The 24,579-nt window shown below is 43.8% G+C and overlaps 1 protein-coding gene across 1 annotated transcript in view; it reads right to left on the minus strand.

The window, feature by feature from the left end:
* Positions 1–309: 309 nt before the first annotated feature.
* Positions 310–24,579, minus strand: part of SYT16 (synaptotagmin 16) — a 104,793-nt gene continuing 80,523 nt past the window's right edge. The window contains 5 exon segments of the mRNA XM_086613318.1: positions 310–623; positions 12,665–12,739; positions 12,742–12,853; positions 13,920–14,363; positions 18,667–18,923. Coding sequence (XP_086469444.1) covers positions 310–623; positions 12,665–12,739; positions 12,742–12,853; positions 13,920–14,363; positions 18,667–18,923 — 1,202 coding nt within the window.

The following is a 24,579-nucleotide window of genomic DNA, read 5'->3' on the forward strand; positions in this document are numbered from 1 at the left end:
ATGATTAAGCCTATGACAAAATGAGCGAGACAATGACCAAGGAGAGGATTTTGTAGGTCTTCCCATTGCTTTTCCCTAGGGTTAATTGTGGATGTAGAAAATGCAAGACAACCTGGAAAGACAAGAACTCAACTTGCTTCCCAGGCCTTGCCACCTTTAACATCCATGACCGCTGACACTGAAAAGTCAGGTTAAAGTGTACATGATCTGTCAGAGCACGGTGCTTGCCATGGGACAGCTGTTTCTGCTGATAGAACAAGGGAAGACAGCCTATAGTCCCAGGAGACCCGTGGGCTGCCCTGGTAACCACTAGGACTCCAGTAGCGTGTGCCACCTGCAGATCTGCGTCCCCTTCGACTCCTTCATTTCTTGCCAATGACTTTGCTCTTCCTCTCCGCTGCTATTCTGACCCATAGAAATCCAGCCGATCATCTCTTTGCGCTTCATGCTGCGTCTGTTGTATATGGAGATCATCAGCGTGACATCAGAGAGCTGGAAGAGGGCGACCTGGAAGATGAAAGTTTCCTTGTAGACAGGGTTGGGCTGTCCTCGACGGATGGAGGTCTTGCAGCGAGACATCTCCTGGCCCACCGAGTTGAGCAGGTAGAGCTTTCCATAGGTGTCTAGCACGAAAAAGAGAAAAGAATATGTTTGGCACAGGTGACAGACTAAATTAAAGCCCCAAGTGATCAAAAAACACCACAAAAACCTCCAGGTAGAGCAGCTTTGTCTGCAGTGAATAACAGATGAGGTCTGGACTGCTCTCCTTAGTAAAATCCATAGGATGAGAAGCAGCAGGTAAAAGCACCTCTTGGATTTCCTCATATTCAGCTGGGGAGAAGAAAGGAAGGAAACTGATACGAGTTTCAGCCCTAGTCTCTTGGAAAGAGCAGGAAATCTGGTTCGCAAGCCTAGTGAGCCTGTCTGAGACTAACAGAAACTATGAGCATCTCTGTGGATTCTCTACGTCCTATGGTGTGTCCGCACTTTCCCTTCCTCTCCCTCACAACCAAGCTTCGTTTGGAGATGTCTTACTAGATCTTCCCTTGGCTACACTTGCCTCTCCACCACTTTCTTTTGGAAGAATGCCTCTACAACCTATTATTTGAAATAGCAAATTAAAAGGGTCCTGAAAAAGAGAGAAAGGAAACCTGCACACACAGTGAAATGATTTAATCTCACGTGATAGTTTTAAGGCATTTTCCAGATTCCCATCTTACTTTTTAGTGGCCTCAAGGCCTATTTTATTCACTATTTAAGTCAATACAAGGAGTAAAATGCCTAGTAGATACAGGAAAGGGATGGTCCAAAGGTAAATGCACCCTTAAACTCTTGCTGACTCCTGTACTAATTAGTTCACTGCTGTCAAGTGGTCACTAATACTGCGGTCTCAGGCAAGAGCTCTGTGGTCCCAATGCTCCACAGACCCAGCTCAGTGTAAGTTTCCACCTTGCTCTGCACGTGACGGTAACAGATCACTTGGCTAGAAAAGTCCCCTCCTAACCCCTTTATAATCTGTGCCTGGGTTTCTGCAAGTGAGTATTATTTCAGAGTGTGCTGAAGATAGGAAATAAATAACAAGCCTCCGTCTCTTGTCTCCAGCATGTCTATCCTCTTCTGTTCCCGTTTGATGTGCTATTTTACGCACTTATCTACTGAGCAACACAAGGTGTGAAATTACACTTCAGGTGTGAAAACACTTCTGTGTCTCCAAAGCAAGGCTCTCTGCTCCTCTCAAACTGTTCCACTGAAAAAGCTGTCAGGAGTCTGACAATCGAGGAGCAAATTGTGAGCCTGCACAGCTGTACAGCTATCGGGTTACTGCGGGGAAAGTTCAGTCCAACCATTAGCTGGGGGAGCCAGTTTGGCTCCCAGCGTAACACTGGAGATGAAGGAGATGTTGCCTACAAAGACTGACTCGTTAGACAGAAAAGCAGAGCTCTGACACGAAATAGTTTCCTGATTGGATTTGGGAAGGAAAGAACCTTTTCGTCACGAGGTGGACTAATTACCACAGTAATATTGAATGTTGGTGGTGCTGAGCGACTGAATTCTGTAACAATGTGAGACCCACCAGAAACACAAAGCCCAAGAGAGGACTCTCTCTTCTAGCTTGACTCAAATGTGAAACCACATAATGTAACTACGAGACCCAATCTCTTGCGGTACTTGCAGAGATGTCACTTTGCTTTGCACTGACAAACCATAGCGTGCACTGAAGCATTCCTCATGTGGAAGTCCTTGGCTGCTGGGCTGAGGCTACGGGGAACTCCCTGGAAAGAAATGTAAGTAGGGAGTACAGATTTTATGAATTTTTTAATGTGTTCACCCTTTATTTTGTGAGGAGGCAATTTCAAAATAGAGAAAAATCTCCGCCAGCCTGATTTTTAAATACAAACAAGCAGCTAATTTGCACAATTCCCTGCTCAAATTTTAAAATTTTTCTTGCTTTCAAAATGAAATCTTACAGTTTTCTACATAATTTCAGTGCATTTTCCAAACTGTTTCTCTGTCATTTACAGGCAGAAAGCTGAAGGGGCTCAATTCTGCTGACACCAAGAGAGGTGAGTGCTGAGACCCAGGAATTACTGGAGTTGAGGCCCTCTCTATTTGCTCCTGGCCCAATACCTCCATTTTTCTCTAGATAGGTCCCTGGTGTCATATCACTTTCCCCACTACCCTCTGAGAACTGTTTTGCTCAAGGTAGGGCATTTGATTGGGATCATAGTAGGGCTGGGAATTGTCAGCAAGGGCAGAGCTGTGGACCTCTTGGCTCCTTGAGGGTTTCCCCTCGGCTCTGCTGGGATAGGGGATGGGTTGCGCAGAGCAGCAGTACCACAGCCAACAGCTATGAACACCTTCACTGCTATCCCATCCGACCCATGAAGTACTTTTTTAGCTTATCTTCCCAGGGCTGCCTTCAGGGAAAGGTCACCCACACATGCCTGTACCTGGTTTTCTGAGAAGACGAGGAGAGGACTGAGGTCCTAGATTTTCCTCTCAGGAACCTCGCTATCATCCTCCTGCTGACTGCTGCCAAGATTGACAGTCAGGTGTGATTCATCACACCTAACCACAGGTACATATGTTTACGCAGTCCCCCACAGAGACAACCAATTTATAGTCAATACCATCAAAGCAGCATACGACATAATTCAGCAAAGATCTAGTAGACAATGCTACCATTACAGATGATTAGGTTTTAAACGACTAAGCAGTGCCAGAGTGAAAACACCTCATAGGATGCTGTTTCTGGATGTCCCAGTTAATTTTCCAGATACATATCAGATCTGCCGCATACTTTCCACACCAAGGCCCTGTCTATACAGTACAGTCAGTGCGGATTCTGCAGGTATCATTTGGATCAGGTAAGAACATTTGCCCCATCCCTGGAGGTGTTCAAGGCCAGGTTGGATGAGGTGTTGAGCAACCTGGTGTAGTGGAGGGTGTCCCATGCCCATGGCAGGGGGTTGAACTAGATGATCTTTGAGGTCCCTTCCAACCCGAACCATTCTATGATTCTATGCAGGCTGGAAGGAGACTATGCTCAGGGCAGAAGCTAATACCAGGAGCCCTGTTCATCCCATGTAAACACAGGCACAAAACCCTGGCAAGTGACAACTAAAAAGGCTGCTAATTTTTCTTAAATTTATTCCACTGGGTGTATTTTACCAGCCAAAAGAATCAAGCTTGCCTGAACAGAAATAAAAGAGTAGGTGTGGATAATATATTTAGCATCTGAAATTTGCTTTGCAGAGTTGGTATGTATGAGGCTGAACTGTTATTCTGCTTCACTACTACATTTTAAGATTGTGGTTTGCTTTTAATGCATTGCACTCCTTGCAGCAACTTTTTAAAGTGTCTCATTAGGAAATGCTTCTAGTTCCTAGTCCAGTCTGGATCTCTGAGATGGAAAGCTCTCTGCCTCGGTTGGCTTTGCCATAGAAAATCCATCCCTGGATATGTGGCGAAATTAGTTGAACTACAACAAGGATGAACTTGAAAATTTACTGAGGAATGTATGTGTGAGAGCATCTATTCATTATGAAGGCAAACATTTTCCATTCTAATTACATGCTCAGATTCCGTAATGGCCTCATTACTGTGGTATCTCAGCACTTTATGCTCTTCAGGTATTTACTTTCATGCCACCTCTGTCAAGCATGAAAGGGGAAGAGAAATTAAGGCTTACATTCTTTAAAATGCCTAAGTGCTCACCTTCTATTTAGGCACCTCTCTCACTGACATGATGAAGAGTGAGACCTCTTAATATCTGGGCGTGTCTGAGAGTGCAGTTTGCCCACGATAACACAAAAGTCTGAAGAACCAGGAACAAAGTCTAATTTTGTTGAGACCAATTTTAGCACCGCATCTACCAGGCTCTCCTCTTCATACAGACTTCGGAACCGAAGTTCTTGCTACAGATCATTTTTACCATAAACTCATCTTTCATCTCCCGTGTAAGTGGACTGAACAATCTTCACGTATACATAAAATACCAACACTTCTGCTTTTAATACCAGAGTGAAAAGCACTAAATCAAGGAATGCTGCAAGAAGCCAGAAACATTTTGGGCTGGTGTTGCATAACCTTACTCCAGAGGTTGTGGCCCAAACTCCTCCTTGTGCAGACTCTGTCTCCATCAACACTGCCCCAACCATAAAACACCTCTTGAGAGCTCATCTGCAAAGGCAATCAGTTTATCCGCGTTTCTTCTAATGACCCATTTCTGTCATCATCCTTCTAAGGGAACTAACCAATAATGACGACTCAGGGGAATAATCAACTATAATGTATACATTTCCCGTTTTTGGAGCAGGGGACCATAGTGTGCATTCTGCTTTCATTTACCCTAAGCTCCACCATTATTAATAAAGCTGACCAGTGAACAAAACCACTGCAACACAAAAGCAGCTAACTCCCTACTTGAATTTGTATTTAGAAAGGAAATAAACAACCAAGGACTCCTGACTCCTGGGGTCTGTGGACTGCAGGGTACCACACACTGCTGTACGGACTTTCCCACCCGCGCTCCCGGCGAGCTAGCTCATTCCAAAAGCAGTAGAACCATGTCAGCATGCTGCCAATCCAGACTAATAACACCCGCAGTAAAATAAAGCCTTGTGCCTAGAGCTTAATTTCCTGCAGCTGGCGTGTCCACACTCCGAGCCTACATAACAAACGGCAGCATCGCGTGGCAAAGCAGCCCTAGAGCTGAGCTCTGTGCTGCTCTGTACAGCACAGCGCAACACGAGGTCTGTTTGAGACCCAGAACATGCTGCTCCATCAGTCATGGCTTTACGTTCCCATTAAACCGGCAGTGGGCAGGAATGCTTGGAACCTGGCTCACTGCAACTGGATTGGGAAAAGAGCAGGGAGGAGAATTAGACCCAAGCTTTTGTTCGCAAACTCACACTGTGAAAGTCTAGATTAGACCAGAGACAGCTTGTGGCCAACTCTATAATCATACAAGAGCTGAGAGCTGCCTACTACAGCTTTCCTTCCCCTATTCCATCGGGCCTCTGTTGCTCAGGTCTCCTCTCCCACGGCTGGAAACAATCACACAAGGGAGAGGTTTGGATCCGTTGGGCAGCTTTCACCACGTGAGTCATCAGAGAACAGACCAGCAGCACCTGTAATTTAAATGCAGCAGAAAGGAGCACACTGCGTGGCCTGAGGGAGGGAGTTTCCACATTAATAATTTGGTTTTGTGCAAGGAGATGGGCTGCGAGGGGCCTGGAGAAGGAGGCTCCCTGGAAGCAATACCTTGGTCTCTCCTTGGAAAGAAGTTTGCTTCCTGAGAGCCTTCGATCTCAGTTCCTTGGTGATCCTGCTCTGCTGCCACTACACCCACGTCCACTCCATTCACAGTGCTGGTCTTTCACCTGGGACACACATCGGGCTGTGGAACCAGCTTATCACCTCCTGCACTCTCCAGCCCTGAGGAGGTGCAGCTTTAGTCTGGGCTTACATAGGTAAAGCATCAGACAGACACCTCTTCAGATGCACAAGGTGACTATCCTCTAATAAGGGCATTTCAATACTTCCCACAACATACATTGAGCTTTATGCACTGCTGCTGCCCTCAGAGAGGGGGTGGGAACCTTAAACCAAGAGCATATCAGAAGCATGAACGCTTCTCAACCTTCTCAGCAACAGCAAGGGTAGTGGCACGATGTAAGGATGCTTAAGCCTGGCTTTTCTCACCTCCAGCAGTGGTGCCCACAGGCATGGCTTTATATACCACCTGTCATCAGATCTCCTGCAAACACTGCTCTGTATCACTGCAGATTTGCACTAAACATTCATCTCCAATTGAAATTTGGGATTAGGAGAGTTCTACGCTGGAAGCAATTGGCTTTGTCTTCTGCTTGTTTTGGGAAGGGAAAAAATAATTATTTTTTTTTCTTGTTCATAAATATGGGAGTGGGACAGCCATCACACACATTCCACTTCAAATGCACTCCTTTGATTCAAAAATATCTTAATATTTATACTTAGCAAGTGTAACACCGATTATACTTTTCACAGATCTTTTAGAAATAAAAAACCATTGAAACATTACTGGATTACTGCACGCTATCACTGGATGTCTAATTTTCAGGGAACATCCTCCACAAAAATCTCACAATCACTCCTTGAAAGTCCATTATTCTGTGACTCGCTTTTCTGATCCTTATCAGTCTTAGGTCTCACATGTGGTGGGAAGAGCTGTACCAAGCTAGTCATCCACCCTGACAATACCCAATACCACACACCTACAAAAATATGGCAAATATGGCATATGCTGATTCTCTCCGAAATAGAATCATAGAATGGTTTTGGTTGGAGGGACCTCAAAGATCATCTAGTTCCAAACCCCCTGCCATGGGCAGGGAAATCCTCCACTATACCAGGTTGCCCAAAGCCTCATCCAACCTGGCCTTGAACACTTCCAGGGATGGGGCATCCACAACTTCCTTGGCAAACTGTTTCCAGTACCTCACCACCCTCAATGTAAAGAATTTTTCTTATATCTAACCTAAATCTGCCCTCTTTCAGTTTAAAGCATTGCCCCTTGTCCTATCACTACATGCCCTTGTAAAAAGTCCCCTCTCCAGCTCTCCTGTAGGCCCCTTTAGGTACTGGAAAGCTGCTATAAGCTCACCCCGGAGCCTTCTCTTCTCCAGGCTGAACAGCCCAACTCTCTCAGCCTGTCTTCATAGCAGAGGTGCTCCAGTCCTCGGATCATCTTCGTGGCCCTCCTCTGGACTCGTTCCAGTAGCTCCATGTCCTTCTTGTGTTGGGGACTCCAGAGCTGAACACAGAATTCCAGGTGGGGTCTCATGAGAGCAGAGTAGAGGGGCAGAATCACTTCCCTCGACCTGCTGGCCACACTTCTTTTGATGCAGCCCAGGACACAGTTGGCTTTCTGGGCTGCCAGTGCACATTGTCGGCTCATGTTGAGCTTCTCATCCACCAGCACTCTCAAGTCCTTTTCCTCAGGGCTGTTGTCAATCCATTCTCCGCCCAGCCTGGAAATACTTTCCCAGTCTCCAGAAATTTGTGATTCAAGAACTTTGTCAGTCAGAGGCAGTGTCTTCATATTTAATCATCCTCAGTAGCTCTTCCTTCAGGAACTTGTCCTGTGCTGTACCGAACTCAAGTAGACTTCTAGCATCCATGACATTCTGTAATGAGGAACTCCACAGCATAAGTGAAGAGCTGTCTCCTCTTCAGGGACCCACTACCTCTTTGCTTCATTTTATGATATTTTAGTTTTGTATCAGCAGAGACAATGAATAACTGTTGCTAATTCACTTTCTCAATGACACTTATGATTTCACATGTTCATCTTTACTATCTTGAACAAAACTTTCTCAGCTGATTTTACTGAAAGTTTACTCAAGTTATATTTAAGGATGGGCAACAAAAAGATGCAGAAGGAGAAGTGGTCTTGTACAACTTACTGTGAGCGACTGGCAAGTACTTGGCAGCAAGCAGCTGCCCAGCACCTCTACTCTGCTAACCAAGCTCTCTGGAGGACTGAATCTGCCCCAGCTTGCCCTGGTGCAGATCTCCCTCCTATTACTGAGGAGATGGAAGCATGAATTACAAAGCTTTAGGAGCTCAAGCAAGTTCCCTCTTCAGAGCAAGACAGGCAGGTTAAAAGTTAATTTTTGAATTCAGCTTCCTGGTCTGCTTGGGAGTAATTAAAGAAATTAACCTGTGCCTTAGTTCTCCAGGAATGAAAGAGGAATAATAACTCTCCTTCCACTAATGGCTTTCAAGCACTCTGATACCAGAGCAACAAATACCATGTAAGCATCCTCATTTTACTATGGGAGCATGTTCTGTACTTCTTAGCGTTGTTATCTGTGGCTCAGGTAGATGTTTGTTTTCAGACAAGTCTTTACTTCAAGAATTTCTCCTGTTCCCAATAGAAATCCTGATAGCTTGTTCTCGCCCTCCTGTCTTTTCCAGCATTAATGCTATTGTATTTGTTTAACGAGGTTAATATGCTGCTGGTATAATAATGATCATGTATGGATGTAATTATTATGTGTGATTAATCCTGCAGCTCCTAAAAAGACTGGAGGACTTTTTTTAGGTGAGGGAATCTCTTTGCAATAGTCCTTCTCAAATTGTGTTACACACAGACGTAACCCCCAAAGACATGCAGAAGGGGAAAGAACAAAGGCTGGATTAGAGGAGAGGGAGCTGTATCCAGCAGAGCAGCTGACAAAGGCAGAGACCACCCCTCTCTTGTGTGTCCATACACTGATTGGTTCAAATGATTCCTGGTCCTACAATCCCAAGGTACTACTACCATGCACATAGTATGTAACTGGTTATAAATTTTTAAAGACACGTCTGCCAGTGGTGTAGGCTTTTCTTGTTACTCTTTTTATAATAAACATTCTTTAAATGAACACACTGGGTTTTGTTCTAAGAAGATACAATACCACAGACCAAAACATGAAGCTAGCTACAAAATGCTAGCATAGGTTAATGATTTTTACAAGGACCAAAGAGAATGAGGTACACAGCACACCACAAGCCATTAGCACTAAAATACCGAGGGTGTCCACATCTGACAAAACTGTAGATGCTTTCTGCATGAGGCTTTTGGCACACACTGATAATTTATGGTCCGATGCTGCAGCCATACTCTTGAGTGCTCTTAAGTGCTCTGAGTGATAATGGATCTACTCGCATGATCAGGGACTGTAGACTCAGGTCTATAACTCAGCATGTTCCCCAAAACAATAATGGGACACTTATCCTTGACCAAACTATCCTTAAAGCCCACATACATGACCTGATAAGTCTCTGTAAGCCGTCCAGCTGTTTTCTAACCCAGTTATTACCCATGACTGATATTTACCTGACTCAATTTAAAGGTCTAAGTGAAGGAGATGTGCCCAGGAAAAACTGAGACGTGCACAATCTTCCTTTTCTTCTCCAGAAAACCATCTGGTTAGCCTCTGCAGTCTTTAACACCTAAGATCACCAGTGGTCCAGTCTGGTTCCTTCTTCTGCACGCAGTGAAATCCCTGTGCAATCGCACATGCTGCAGGAGATGCTGAGCTCACCTGTGCAGGACCACGGCTGGCAGAGAAAAGAGTCAAGGTGGGCAAAAAGTATAGCTGGAGAATTTGCTGTCGTGCAAGACTCTCCTGTCATTCCCCATACTGGTACTGCAAAGGCTTCTGTGCATGCAGGGCTGGGAATGGAGATGGATTCTGCCCATTGACTTCTCAGTCTTACCACAAACAGATGCCCTGAATAGCAGTTTGGGGTTGGTTATTGAAGTGTCCCCAAAGCGCTATTGTATCTGAAATCCCCATGATACTTTAAAGAAATAAATCACTCCCTCTGAGCCTCAAACAACAGAACTGCAGATAGGATGTATTTGAGAAAACACGAGGCTATTTGCTCACCCTCCAGGAAGGGAGACAGTTGTATTGTCACCTAGTGAAGGACTTATCGAGCATCTCATTGAGCCACCAACGTAACGTGTTTCAGATGGTTAACGATCGGACCTCACAGCACTCCTCTGCAGTGCCTGCAGGAGTTATCAGTGAAATTCTACTCCGGCATCTGAGACAAGTGCTGGGTTTCTTCCTTCTTTTTAACTTCTCTCAGTTTCTGCTTCACTGGCTTTTTCTTTTCTCACCACACTACTGGGAACTTTATAGGTGCAGAAGAACAACGCAGGAGCAACAAGTTACTTGGAATAGAAGCAGATTGTGACAGGTTCAGAATTTGCCTGTAATTATGTATGAATTTCGGTGTTTCTCCTAAAATCTGATCTAACGCTGAGAGACACTGGTTTGTCATGCTAAAGTTGATCTGGATACAGAAAGGATGCAAAGAAACAGCTCAAGATAACCTCAACAGCAAAGATGAAAGAACTATTACGAAACAATGTCAGGATTATTAGTTTGGGTGGCTGACAGAAGACTTTATCCAGCTTATCAAACTGATTAAACTAGGTTTATCCAAAGCCCTACAAACACAGAAATGGAAAATTCAGGCAGAATTCAAAATGAAAGGTTCCTCAAAGAACATCTCCTTTTCCCATACCCTGCTCCTCTTCTCATCTCATCAACAAATGCAAAACGTTCTTCAGGTTTAAAGATGCTGCCAACCAAGCTACTGCACTCCTGTGTGCCCATCAGCTAAAAAAGCTGAATGGGACATCTAATCAAGGCAGCTAAACCTTCCCATGCTGAAAGCTAACCTGTGCACACACAGCTAATCTGCCAAACCCCATCCCACCAGAGACTCAGGACAGACACAGCTCCCCAGTGCTCACAGACGAGTTACAGAGTTGCTCAGCTTACTGCAACACACAGAGCTATACAACATGCACTCAGAAAGACATGTGTTAGAAGAATGACAGAAAATGTCAGCAATTTGGTCATGATGTTGCAGGTAGTAAGCTGGAAGGTAATTATTTGAGTTCTATGCAGTGCCCCAGTTTTGGGCAACATGGCGTAGTGGAGGATTTCCCTGCGCATGGCAGGGGGGTTGGAACTAGATGATCTTTGAGGTCCCTTCCAACCCTAACCATTCTATGATTCTAACACTTTTCATTTATGGGAAAAGAGCCGGCATTACAGATGCCTGACACAGTCAGATACACGAAAACTTATGCAGGGCCTCATTTAAGAACAGAAGTGCTGCATAATCCACATCTTCAGGCAGCAATACCACAGGTAGATACATGAAAACTTGTCAGAAAAAAATGCAGCAAATTAACTTGGACCTATACTGGGACTACTTTAATTTCATTTCTGAGAATAAAGCTTTAGGATGTATCTACACTGCAGCATATATAAACACAGGCAAGCTTGCTTGCTAGAGCATGTGGTAAGACTCTTGTCTTAGCCTACCTTTGCTTTAAATTACTAAAAAGGTCCCAGCTTGAAATCTTTTAATAAAACATGTACATGCAAACAAGAACATGTCTTTAAGTAACTCCCATGGAGACCTATGTTGCCACGGCTAACACAAGACTAGTTAGGGCTACAAGGACTGGGGTCATGTGTTTTACTGTAGCGTAGACTTGCCCTTAATTCTCGAGGGACTGACGGATGACACAGATTATTTCTGTAATATACTGAAGTATAGTTTAGTTTTCACATCCATATACTGAAGTATTGCACAAATATTTGCTAGCTCTGGGCCAAAGAGCACAGCATCTTGCAAAAGCAACCTTAGCATCTTGCAAGCTGGAGATACTGTGTCAAATCCAGTGAATGCAAGGAACTGTCAAAGGTTACTACCTTGACGGGCAGGCGACCACATGACAAAAAGCAAACACACCCACAAACAAAAAAATGTTATATTTCACATTGCCATTTGTTGCTGGTTTCATACAGGAAGCAAAAGAACAATAGGAGATGAATACAGCACTGCCATTCAACCCCTGAACGAGGCACCTCAGCAGCAAAGCAGGGAACACCATGTGTTATGACTGCATGACCCCATCCATTCCATGGACATCAGCACTGTCCATCCACTATCCTTCTCAAGGACCAACTACAGCTCAAGCACTAACTAAGCCTACTGTAAGGCAACTTCCATTTTTTCCTTTAGGTACTGGAGGAAGGGAACTCAACTGTTGTGACTCAGAAGAACATCCTTCAAATCTTCTTTCTGCAGAAGATTTTCTTGGGCGGCAGCAGAAAATTCACAGCAGCAGCATCCCCGAAGGGCCCAAAGCGCCAGGTCACCTGGCGCTCGGCAGCGCAGCAAGGGGACTAAACAAAGTACAGCCCTGGGAAACGCTTAATGGCACTAGGCAGGGCCTCTGCACGTCACATGGCAACGTATAATCACTTGAAAAGTGCTTCTTTCTTTTTATGGATCTGCTGAGAATTACTCTGCGCTTTGGGTATAATAGCGCTTTGTCATAATCAGATGTTGTAAAGGTATATGCAATAAAAGAGACATTCAGGTATTACTGTCCCATCAGCTGTGTCTTCATATGATTGCCTCCAATTACACTCTAAAATTTACCGGCACATATATTTGAAATAATGCTTTTAATTTTCAAGCAGGTACTCTGTAAGGACACCCAGCTCAGAAATGACATAATTGAATATCTTGAGCCAGAAAATAAAATGTAAATTTTGACTCAATGGTGTTATTTAATAGCAGTGAAAGTACTCACCAGGTGGCCTATTAATTGCGAGGTTTCGGAAATGACTGCCTTTGATCATCTCCACTGACAGCCGCCCCGTAGTGCATTGTACGACAATCCCACGAGCAGCTCTGGCACCCCTCCATGCGACAGGGACTGTGTTGAAGAAGCGCTATCACTGTGAGAGATTGCTGACAGACTCAGCTGAGAGTCTGCACTCTGCAGGGAAAGAGCACTGAAAGTCTCATCAGAACATTCACCACCACCCTCCCTTAATTTATATCTTGCAGCCTTGTTTAGTAAGATCTCTCCTAAGAAACAGCAATGACTAAGAATGAATTATGATGGCGCACCAGAAGAATCAGAGCATGACTTGTACAAAAACACATCTCTCAACTTCCCCTTTAAAGATGAGGAACTCTGTGTAATGTGTTATCACCAGTGTAAATCAAAGCCTCTGAGATAAGCATACATCCCACTACATCAAATGCACAGTAAATCTCCTTGACAATGATTTTTGGATGGAATGTGTTTTGCAGTTTGGGTTTTTTTGGTCATGTACTATGCATTCTCTTACTTTCTTTCCCTGCTACCATGATGCTCTCTCTACCCCCTCTTCACCCAGAGTATGATGTTTTATTCATTTTGTGTGCACGACGTCTCACTGAGCTTTTGTAGACAATGAATCATGACAGACCTCATCTACACAAATTGATTGGCATAGCCAGAGCTGGATACAGCTGTGATGTGCATGTAAGATTATGAAGCTACACAGCCAGTTCCTCCTCACATGACCCACCTGTCCACTTCCATCTGTCACGAAAAGGAACATTACTAAGCATTTCTGGTAACATGGAAACTGCACAAGGCAGAGATCCACAAGCTAGTAGTGCCAAACGAGATAGTTCTTGCACTGGCAACAGTACAGGTCCACCAACATAACGACGCACAAGAACCACTGTCCTTGTCGAAGTTAAGAAGTAATCAGCCTTCGTGGTTGCAGGACCAACCTACTATCTCTACATGGCACAGCATTTGATGACTTGTGTAGCTGTAGTACATCTACATGATTTTGTGTAAGCTTGCTAGTTGAGCCATTGCTAATAGGGCACAGCTTTGTGTAGGGAACACACGCCCTGTGCTTCCTCTAACCAATAACCATTTAAGTGACAGTAGGGCAGATCCACCAGTTGCATGCTAACAGCCCTGAATGAAAGATACCAGGTACAGCTGGTCCCCATTCACCACACGAACAAGGACTCCGTATTTCTTTCATCAAACTTACGCTCAAATTACTCCTTGGTTCCAAAACCAATGTCACCTTCACTTCCCTTTCCTGGTTGACGTTGCTCAGGTAGAACAACTGCTCTCCCATCATCTTCTCTCCAACCATCTTCTGCACCGCATAGAGGCGGAAACGAATGGCGTGGCTGCTTAACTCCTCTGGCTCCAGCTTACTGAAAGTAATTTTATCCTTGAACATGGGGATGGGTCCTCTCTGAACACTTGTCCTACCCCTCTGTTTCTTGCTAGGCATCAGGACTGTGTGCACTTGCCAGGTGCTCACACCACTGCGGTCTTTGTCTGGGATATCCCTGGCCTCCAAGATAGTAACTTCTAGCTTTTGACTTGAGGCTTTATAGTTGAAGACGACATCTAGATCACCACATTTACAGATGGGCTCATGAGCACCACGATGAGCTGGTACTCTGTTCACTTCCTCGTGTTCCTGCAAAGAGAAGGAAGAAGTAAAACCTCCATTGGAATTCAGCTGCCTCTGTGATCTCAACTCTATTTAAAAACATTATCCTCCTCACCCGTGCTTGCAAGTGTAGGCAGCTGCTCTGCAAAGTAAGGATCCCACTGTTTCTTGGAAAGTCAGTGCATGCTAATTGCCTCATTTTGTGCAATATTCCCCATACAACCTAGTAAGCAAACAGCACTGTTGAAACATTTCTAACAAGAAGTTTCCTCGATATTTAAGTGTTTGCAGGAAACTGTTAATTTGCAAAAACTCTACATAGGGAAAAACTAAACAAAGGTGGGTTTTTTAAAATTCCATTAATGTTAATTTTGAGGCATTAATAAAACTTTTTTGTTTACTTTGATGTAAAAAAACAACTTAACATATTACTTTGAACATACAGTGGGAATTTTTTCAAAATGGATTTTTTGACATTCTCAAAATCAAACAATTATTCAAACCTGCTGACTTTTTGGATATTTTGTTGTGTTGGAAATTAAAAAAACTAAGTACTGTATTCAGTTTGATGGGAGGGGAAATCATCATGTCAGAATTTCTTGCAGAATGGAAATTCCATTTCTAGATGATACCCTACAATTCAACACTTTTCATACAACTAAAGCAATGATAATTGAGAAAAACAGTCCTGATTAATTACATATTGACTCTTTATTCCCTTTTTAAATCTCCCAAGAGAAGCATCTGTTCCTTCTGTTCAGTTTGGATACTAATACGTTCAGAATAAAAATTCAAAATAAACAATCAAAACGCGTGCAGACCAATTCACACACAGCCATTTACCCTACTTTTAAACCAAAAATCATCTTGATAAACAAGGTAAAACCCATTGGATGCTCACCTTACCGTTTGAAGAGTGGGTGTGAGCGTTTCTGTTCAAAAGTGCTTTTTTATCTTAGAGCTAGAATGTGCTTCATGTGATAAAGGGGTTGCTATAGTGATCAATGATTTGTATTTAAACATGAGTATACACTGTACTAGGGAAAGATGTTCAGTTAATAGCCAGAAGGTGAATTAAGGCCTGTCACTAGCAGTCTGAATCACCATCCTCCTCAACATTTATCTTCTTTCGCATTTCAAGTGACACTTCTTTTCCACATAGGAATCTATTGTTTAGAGTACGGATGATGGGCCACAGGACCTCCAATGTAATTCCTTTCAGAAGTGTCTTAGGTGGCATGTATCTCAAACAAGACCTGGACAAACCTCAAAATTTATATCTACTTCCTGTCAATCTACTTTTCAAGTGCTCAGATTCACCTACCATGACATGCAAAGCTCCAGCTTTTAAATGGATTTGTGCACGTGAATACAGAAGTCCACATGTGAACATTAGTGGTGGAGACCTGCTGTCATATGTCTTGCAGAAGTAATGCCAAAGAGAGAAAATCACCGCTTGAACAGCACACAAAAGACTTGGTTGCCCATTAAATGCCTTTCTGTAGACCAGCAGGCCTGCAAAGACAAAAACGCAAGGCAGGCCAGGTTGCCTGGAGAGAACGTGATGTTATGCAAATGCAAGTGCTGCTGTGTATCTGTCAAGTTACTTCTGTCTGGTTGATGAAATAATATTTAAGAAGGAAACGTAATGGGATTGCACTCGATTCATGTTCCTCCCACATGGTCACCCTCCCCACTTTCATCTGTGTATTTGCTATTGTGGAGATGGAATCAAGGCATGTTTGAGAACTGCTGCTAAAGCGTGAGACAACTGTTCTTGTGGCATAACTGGGCGTTCATCTACATGCCTGAGCTGGAGAATGTGAACTCCTTGTGTCATCATAATCCCACACGTACGAAGATCCAAGAGGCACTTCCCTGCCCCAGCAGGGCTGAGTATCTCATCTTCTGGCAGTGGTGTAAGGCAGACTGAAGGTCAGCTATCTGGTTTTTGGCAGAAGAGCTAGAAAGCATCTGGATTTCAGGAAATCTCAAATTGTGCTATTATAGCTGTGGCCACATCCACTGCAGTGAAACTGCATGAACTGGAAGCAGAGAGGGAAAGAGAAATGCCAAACTCTACGGCAGTGACTTTTCTGTGGGCAACCAAGCTTTAGAGACTTCATGGGCTGGCTCTTTCAGAGAGCACTGTGCTATCTGGGACTCAGCCCTGTACAGGTGTGCAGCACACAAAGCTTATGGATGCTCATGGATGCTCGATCTTCTTTCTATGGAAGTCATTGACAGAATTCCCCTTGGTTTCGGAGCTCAGCTGGGGCTGTGAGCCTTTTGTGAATGCATTGGCTATACAGACACTTCAACTGGAATCCAAGGAAAGTGTGGGTTTTAGATACTTCATATGAATTTCCTTCTTTCCCTCTTCCTAGCACAGTTGTTGAGATGTCAACCAAGTATACTGATGGATATTGTATGTTCAACCTGGTCGTCTGGGACAGCCAATGTTCACTTTACTAGGTAAATTAGGTCCATTCCTGCCAGAGAAACCTGAAAGAGCACCTAATTATGGACAAGGTTTTGAAATGGTACTTGTGGTTCCACTGCAGGGGCATAAAATTATCATTTTTTTCTTTAAAGAAAGGTCCTTTGAGTGAGCATAATAGTGCTTGGACATTTCTGGCATGTCAGAACATTTAGTTCCTGCAATAAAAAGTCTTTCATTAATCCACACAATACCTTTGGATGAGAAGCTGCTTGTAGTAGATAAACTGGACTTGGGCATATCTGCCCCCTGATGCTATAACCATTCTTTGCATTTTGAAAACGTAGATAACAGGAGCAAAATGAGATGTATTCCAAAGAAACACAAGAGGACACTGGAGAAATTGTTGGCACATGTGAATCATGGCAAAGTACGTCACACACAGAAAAGGCAGAAAAGCCTCAGATGGGCAGAAAAACAGCGTGTGTCAGAGGCACACAGCAAAGAGAGGGCAGGGCTGTCGCTGTGCAGAACTCCCATGTGTTGTGTAGGTATTTTACGGGACTGGTTTGTGCAGCAAACCAAAATGCTGTTCAAAACACCCCTAAGGGCTGGAGCATATGCTCCGAGAGCTGCTTTTCATCTCTTTAACTGGCTGCAGGCAGCATGCTCTGAGGAAAGGAACCTTTCCCTCAAAGCCTTGTTGCTCAGAGTGTAACAGAGGTATTAATTTCCACAGCTGAAGACAGTCTCTTTTAACTCAGGCAGAAGATGTGACCTTTGTGCTGTGCTTTTAATTTGTCTGATGCAGGCTGATACCTTTCAGCAATTCAATCTTGTGGTAAAATAATAATGAAAACCAACACATCACGCATAAAGATTATAAGAGAAAAGGGGAATGCTAAGTCATCAGGTGTTTACAATGCCTTAAAATCTGTAATGTCTTCTTGAGGCTTCAAAATAAAGTACAGAACTAAGGGAAAGCAGAGGAGCTCTCAGGCTCTCTCCTTCCTGGAAGGATGTCTAGTATCAATGAGGACCACAGTGATGGTCACTTGGTCAAGTCACAGGCCACCCTCACCAGTTGACTCCAGTTTTCCAGATGCTTTCCATTGTCTAAGCCATAGAAACCACCTGGAAAAAGAGGCACAAATCTGACCCAGTGACCACACACCATGTCCCTAGACACACACCCTGCACATACAGCTAGTCCAAAGCCCTGGGCCATTGCTAAATGATAGTAAATGCTGTCAGGCAGTTAATGGCTCCAATTTCAGTTCAAAGATGGCAGTTAGAAGTCAAGCAATAAAACAGCTTCTCTGAATGAGTGTTAGTAGCAAGAGATAAAACACAAGAAAAAGAGGAAAGATATGAGAGGGGTGTATGTTCATGCACACAGGAGCACCATTAGCTTGGAGAAGAGGAGACTGAGGGGGGACCTCATTAATGTTTATAAACATGTAAAGGGTGACTGCCATGAGGATGGAGCCAGGCTCTTCTCAGTGGCATCCAATGATAGGACAAGGGGAAATGGATATAAGCTGGAACATAGGAGGTTCCGCTTAAACATGAGGAACAACTTCTTCCCAGTAAGGGGAACAGAACACTGGAACAGGCTGCCCAGAGAGGTTGTGGAGTCTGTTTCTCTGGAGATGTTCAAAATTCCGTCTGGACGCGTTCTTGTGTGACCTGATCTAGATGGTCCTGCTCAGGCAGGGGGATTGGGCTAGATGATCCTTTGAGGTCCTTTCCAATCCCTAACATTCTGTGATTCTGTGATTATCGTGTGCTGTGCTGATCAATTTTTCACTTCATTTCTCCCCTAACAATTTTTGGCCCCCAGTATCCTTCAAAAGCTGATATCGTGTAATAAATGACGATTCACCATACCTCAGGGGTCCAAGCCGATGAGCTGTCAGTAGCATCATTTTACTTCACATCCCTGGTTGGTAAATGCTGCTCCACTTCCAGACGTCCTTCTGCGGCTTGCCGGCTACTGCTGCCAGCGATGCTGGATGCCATCCTAGGTCCTTCATGCTGCCCAGTGCCCCTGCTCTCAGTTCTTGTTCTTGAATCAACAGATACAGGGTCATCTTCATGATAGGATAGGTTGTCTTGGTAACTCAGTTGGCTTAGTCCATCCAGATCTAACAAATTTCAGCAAGATAATAATTTCAGAGGGATTAGAATAAATTCCTCCCCCTCTACCTCCCCAAATGTACCTTTCTCTCCTTTCTTTTCTTTTTTATTTTTTTGCCCTGTCTCCAGTGTATGCAAGAGAGTTTCCACTTCTACGTACTGCAGCACTGAACTTACAAAATAACAAATGCTGTATAAATCAGCATTTGATGGAGCAGACATGGCTGTTTCTCACCCCATCCTGAACAGAGAAACCAGGTGCCTTACCTGAAGAAGTTAACCACCAAATGCAATTATCAATTGAGTGTTTCGGGTATTCAAGTGCCTTGGGACTGCTTTGCGGCCCCAAAGCAATCGCTTCCATGAAAAACACAGGTCAGATAAATTACAGGAAAGCACAGCATAGGCCTGATAAACAGGTATCAGCAATTTCCTCCAATGGAGGAGAAGAGGAGGAAAGGATAGGAGTTAGCATTGCCCTCAAGGGGATGGTGCTGGTGAGGAAAGGAGCTTCATGGAGATAACAGAGTGCCACCACAACGCTATCACCCATCCTTGAGAGCCTGGGTGCGCTAGATCAGCCCCACAAGCCAACTAGGAACTCCAAATCCCATGTTGGACTAAACTGTCCCACTGACAACTGAGGAGAGATGTGTTCCCTAATTCCTGCCTGCTTCTACTAGTTTTAATTAATTTGATTCTATACACTTACTCCATGGCCTAAAGTAAGGTTCACTAACGAGAATAAAATAATCTTCTCCGGTTCAGACCACAGATACCTTCTCCGCACCATCAAAGTTTCTATTTTGAACACGGGGCACTTTTCTCTATTTGAAGGCATCAGTGAGAGCTGTCTGGGTGGAGCGAAACAGATAACTACATGTGCAGGGACATAGATGAAAATAACATCATGATTTGGCCTTGAATGTGTTCTGCAAGCACTTTCAGAAGGAAACCAAGGACCCTCCTCCTCCTAATGCATCTGATGCCAGCCTTGCTTTAGGAACACAAAAGAGATTCTGCCTCCATCTATTTCAAATAAGCAAGGAGCAGCTACAGTGAAAGAAAACAAGTTGTGCTTCCAGGACAGCTGACGACAGTAATGAAAACAGAATGACTTCCTTTTTAAAAACACAGCTATTTGGGGTTTAAAGGTTTCACAGAATGGTTGAGGTTGGAAGGGACCTCTGGAGGTCATCTTGTTCACACGCACCTGCTTGTTTGTTCTCAAACCTATAGAACAATCATGTTTTTCAAACTTGGTCTCCAACTCAAATACTTAAAATATAGTATTAATTACTGTGTCTAAAAGAAAAAAGATTAGTTTGCTTTGGTTTAAATGAATCAGTATTTTCATTCCCTGCCTGATAAATGAGACAGGGAATCTGGTGACAACTGACACGGAGGAGGCTGAGGTACCCAACAACTTTTTTTACCTCAGTTTTCACTGGCAATTGCTTGTCCCGCATCTCTTGAGTCCCTGAATCTCAAGGCAGGGACTGGAAGAGTTAATGACATAGACGTGGGACTGAGTGCACCCCCAGCAAGTTTGCAGATGACATCGAGCTGCATGGCGCAGCTGACACACTTGAGGGAAGGGATGCCATTCAGAGGGACTTTGACAGGCTTGAGAAGTGGGCCAATGTGAACTTCATTAAGTTCACAAGGCCAAGTGCAAGGTCATGCACATGATGGATGGAACATTGGATATGAGCCAGTAATGTGTGTTTACAGACCAGAAAGCCAACCATATCCTAGGCTGCATCAAAAGATGTGTAGGCCAGCAGGTCAAGGGAGGGGATTCTGCCCCTCTACTCTTCTTTTGTGGACTCCATCTGGAGTACTGCGTTAAGGTCTGAGGCCCCCAACATAAGAAGGACATGGAGCTGTTGGAGTGGGTCCACAGGAGGACCGCAAAGATAATCTGAGGGCTGGAGCGCCTCTCCTATGAAGACAGGCTGAGAGAGTTGGGGTTGATCATCCTGAAGAAGAGAAGGCTCCAGGGAGACCTTCTAGCAGCCTTCCAGTACCTAAACAGGCTACAAGAAAGCTGGAGATGGACTTTTGACAAGGACGTGTAGTGATAGGACAAGGGGCAATGGCTTTAAATGGAAAGAGGGGAGATTTTGATTAGATATAAGGAAGAAATTTTTTACAATGAGGGTGGTGAGGCACTGGAACAGGTTGTCCAGAGAAGCTGTGGATGCCCAATCCCTGGAAGTGTTCAAGGCCAGGTTGGATGAGGCTTTGAGCAACCTGATCTAGTGGAAGGTGTCCCTGCCTGCGGCAGTGGGGTTGGAACTGGGTGACCTTTAAGGTTCCTTCCAACCCAAACCATTCTATGATTCTAAGAAAGATGGAGAGCATTTTACCAGGACTTGTAGTAACGGGACAAGGGCTAATGATTTTAAACTAAAAGAGGGTAGATTTAGATGGGATATAAGGAAAAAACTCTCACTATGAGGTGGTGAGACACTGGAACAGGTTACCCAGAGAAGTTGTGGATGCCCCATCATTGCAAGTGTTTAAAGTTAGGCTGGAAGGGGCTTTGAGCAACCTGATCATGGCAGGGGAGTTGGACTACGTGATCTTTAAAGGTCCCTTCCAACCCAAACCATTCTAGGATTCTCTGTACATCCTCTGTGTAGAACCAAAAGCCCAAATCTTTCAGAGTAGAAGAAATTCTGGGTTTGGCCTTAACAGAAATATGCTGTTTCTGATTCATACCTGCTCCACACACACAAAAAAAAGAAAATCCAACAAGGGGAATGGGGATTATACTCAGGAAACATTTCCTGAGGTGTGCAGAAGACCCTGTCCCTCTCCTTGGCTATTCTTTCAATTTAACAGCTCAGAGATTAGGAGAATAACTTTATCCACTTTCTTCAGTATGAATGGTCTCATATTCTCCCTCCCAGTAAAATGCTTCAAGCACAGGCACTTCAACAGAGAAGTCTGAGAGCATCCCACAGCTTTGTAATTATGGTCCTCTTCTGAGATGTGGGAGATGGTCCTTCAGGAGGAAAGAGGGATCCAAATTCAGATCTCTCAAATTCCAGGTGAGTGCTCTTCTCACTCCCTTCTGAAATGCAAAACCCACCTCTTCTCCTCCTCATCCTCCCATCTGGCAGACCTAGTTCTGAAACCGAGAGCTCTCATTGTCTCACCTCTGCCCTGAGCTGAAACTCTTGAGTAAGGGTAGAAAGTAATTTGATTTTTGCCATTACTCCCATTCTTCTCTACAAAGTCAGAAAACAGAAAGAAGTAAACATAAGAACGTAAACAAGAAATAAAATGATAGAAATTCTGAAAATTTACTGAGACTGAATGGGTACAGGCGCTCCTTAAGGCATTTAATTAGCAAGCCAATGTCTAATACACATTTTAAACAGTGGGTCATCCATCAAAGCACACACCACACAGCAGGCTTTCAGAATAAAATGCTACTGTAGTAAGAAATTATCCTCACACAATTGTCTTGTGGTTTTGACTCCTGCTGGGATAATATCTAGATCAATAATAGAGGAATTTTCAAAAACTACATTAAAGCCATAAAGGGCTATTCATAACAGGAGAACTCCAGAAATACATTAATAGAGCAAGCCATCTCCCTAAGACTTAGGCACAAAATGAATGTGTTAGGAAAGCAAATGTAGTATTCATGGAAAGGAAGGGAAAAGGTGATTCACCAAAACCATTCAGTGAAACAGTCTGGCTTTTTCTTTAAATTTAAAGTAGTTTAGTAAGAGATAATCACTTATAAATACCATTATTAGAGGATCATTACAGGTAATAGCCCAACCATACCGACTAGAACAACTACACCTCTCCAATTACATCCGTTCTAACATTGTATTCTCAAAAAAAAAATGGTGAAAACAGAAGTTCTTCATGTAAAGGAAAAGGTCAGAGCCGTAAAATGCCTGTAATTTACCTGAGAGATCTTAAGGAGAAATGTCAACTGTCTTATGAATACCTGACATGAATAAACAGCACAGCATCAGGGATATATGTTGAGACAGCATTATCTAACTATCTGAACTTTAATTAGCCAAGAGTCCCTGCAGAGCAATACCAGCCAATTCTAAAATTAAGGGCATAGTACTGTACACTAAAAGAGTGTGATTTTTTTTTTCCAGTCCTGCTCCCCAACCTTTCCCTGTTGTGCCACATGCGTCCACAAGCCAGGAGGAGGCAGGGAAATACTGGGAAATCACAATAAATCAGGAAAGTCTGTATTCAAGGTCGGCTATGAAGAATCTGTGACTTTGTCAGATGAAAGGATGAGCATCATCTCCGAACAGAACTCTAACCGGTACTGGGATTGGAAGCATCTCTCCAGATATACAGGGAAAGCTCAGCACATCAAAACACTGAGAATCTGGCAGGAAAATACTGTGAAGTCCCCTTCTCACAATGGTAGGTAATGGGCTGGTTAACCTACCGTATCTTTTTTTTTTTCTTTTCAATGATACATAATCTCGCAGTTCTATGAAGCATTATAATGTGTTAAATAAATGTCCTGAGAGGCCTCATCACTTCCTAAAACACACTGACAGAGTTAAAAGATGCAGCCTAGTAGATCTTGCTAAATTAACACCACATAGTTCATTGACCAGCAAGAAACACTGAGATGAAGAGTTTAATGTGTGCCTGTTACCTGCACTGACCGAGGCGATGTTTGCTCTGTGGACTGCAGTGAATCACTGTGCTTTTACAAGAATAAGCAAGTCTTTTCTTTGTGATTTTCCAAAACGAAAGAAATTTGATCCCTTCTTCTAGACTGTATGTCAACACATGCTGAAAGTTAAGAACCTGTTTAAATATGGTCCAGAGGAGCAAAGGATTTCAGAATGGATCTAGGTACTTCTGGACTTGAAATCCTCCTAGCTGGGAGGAGTGATTTCCAAACCCCTCCTCCTGAAAGACAGTAACAGCAGCAGAGATCGGAGTTAGTGAGACTGAGGCATATTTGTCCTTATATAGCAGTAACCCTCTCGCCTGGCCCTTGCTACAGCCCCAGTTCAAAATCACTCTGCAGCACCCCGGCACCACGTGCTCCTTCACACTGAACCAAACCAGATGCAAGGAGACTGAACAGTGCCTCTGCCCCTGGTTATTTTGAGATTAGCCATCAAAAAGTGCTAAAAAACTTCCTAGAAGAGCCTCAAAGGAGCAGAATCATTATCTAATTACAATAAACCTAAACAAAAATGGCTTGTAAATTTTAGGGGTTAAAGAGAAAAAGAATCTTAAATTTCAAGTGACATTATGCAATCAGGCCAAGATTGTTTAATTTACCACATGCTGGGTAATAGCCTGAGAAGACTCCATGTTTCCAGAACTAAAATAGGCTCTTTATTAACAGGGTGATTTGCAGAGAGGCTGTGGGCAGAGCTGGCATTCAAGCCATTCAGCTCCCCAGAGCATCCTCCAAACACTTCCTTCCCGCAGTGTGCATTCCTCTTTCCAACTCTATTCAGGTTGCTACAAAGATTTTTAACAGGTGAGAAGCTAAACGAGTCCGAAGTGCTGACTGTCCTGACATTGATAACAGAAACAGAGGGTCAAGGAAAATCTCATGTGAGAACATGACGTGAGAAGACTTTGCCGTATGTCAAGGCTGAGTGGGAGAGAAGCTATTCAGGGCTCTCCGAGATGCTC

Source organism: Tauraco erythrolophus, chromosome 6 (assembly GCF_009769465.1).
Source record: "Tauraco erythrolophus isolate bTauEry1 chromosome 6, bTauEry1.pri, whole genome shotgun sequence".
Taxonomy (NCBI): Eukaryota; Metazoa; Chordata; class Aves; order Musophagiformes; family Musophagidae; genus Tauraco; species Tauraco erythrolophus.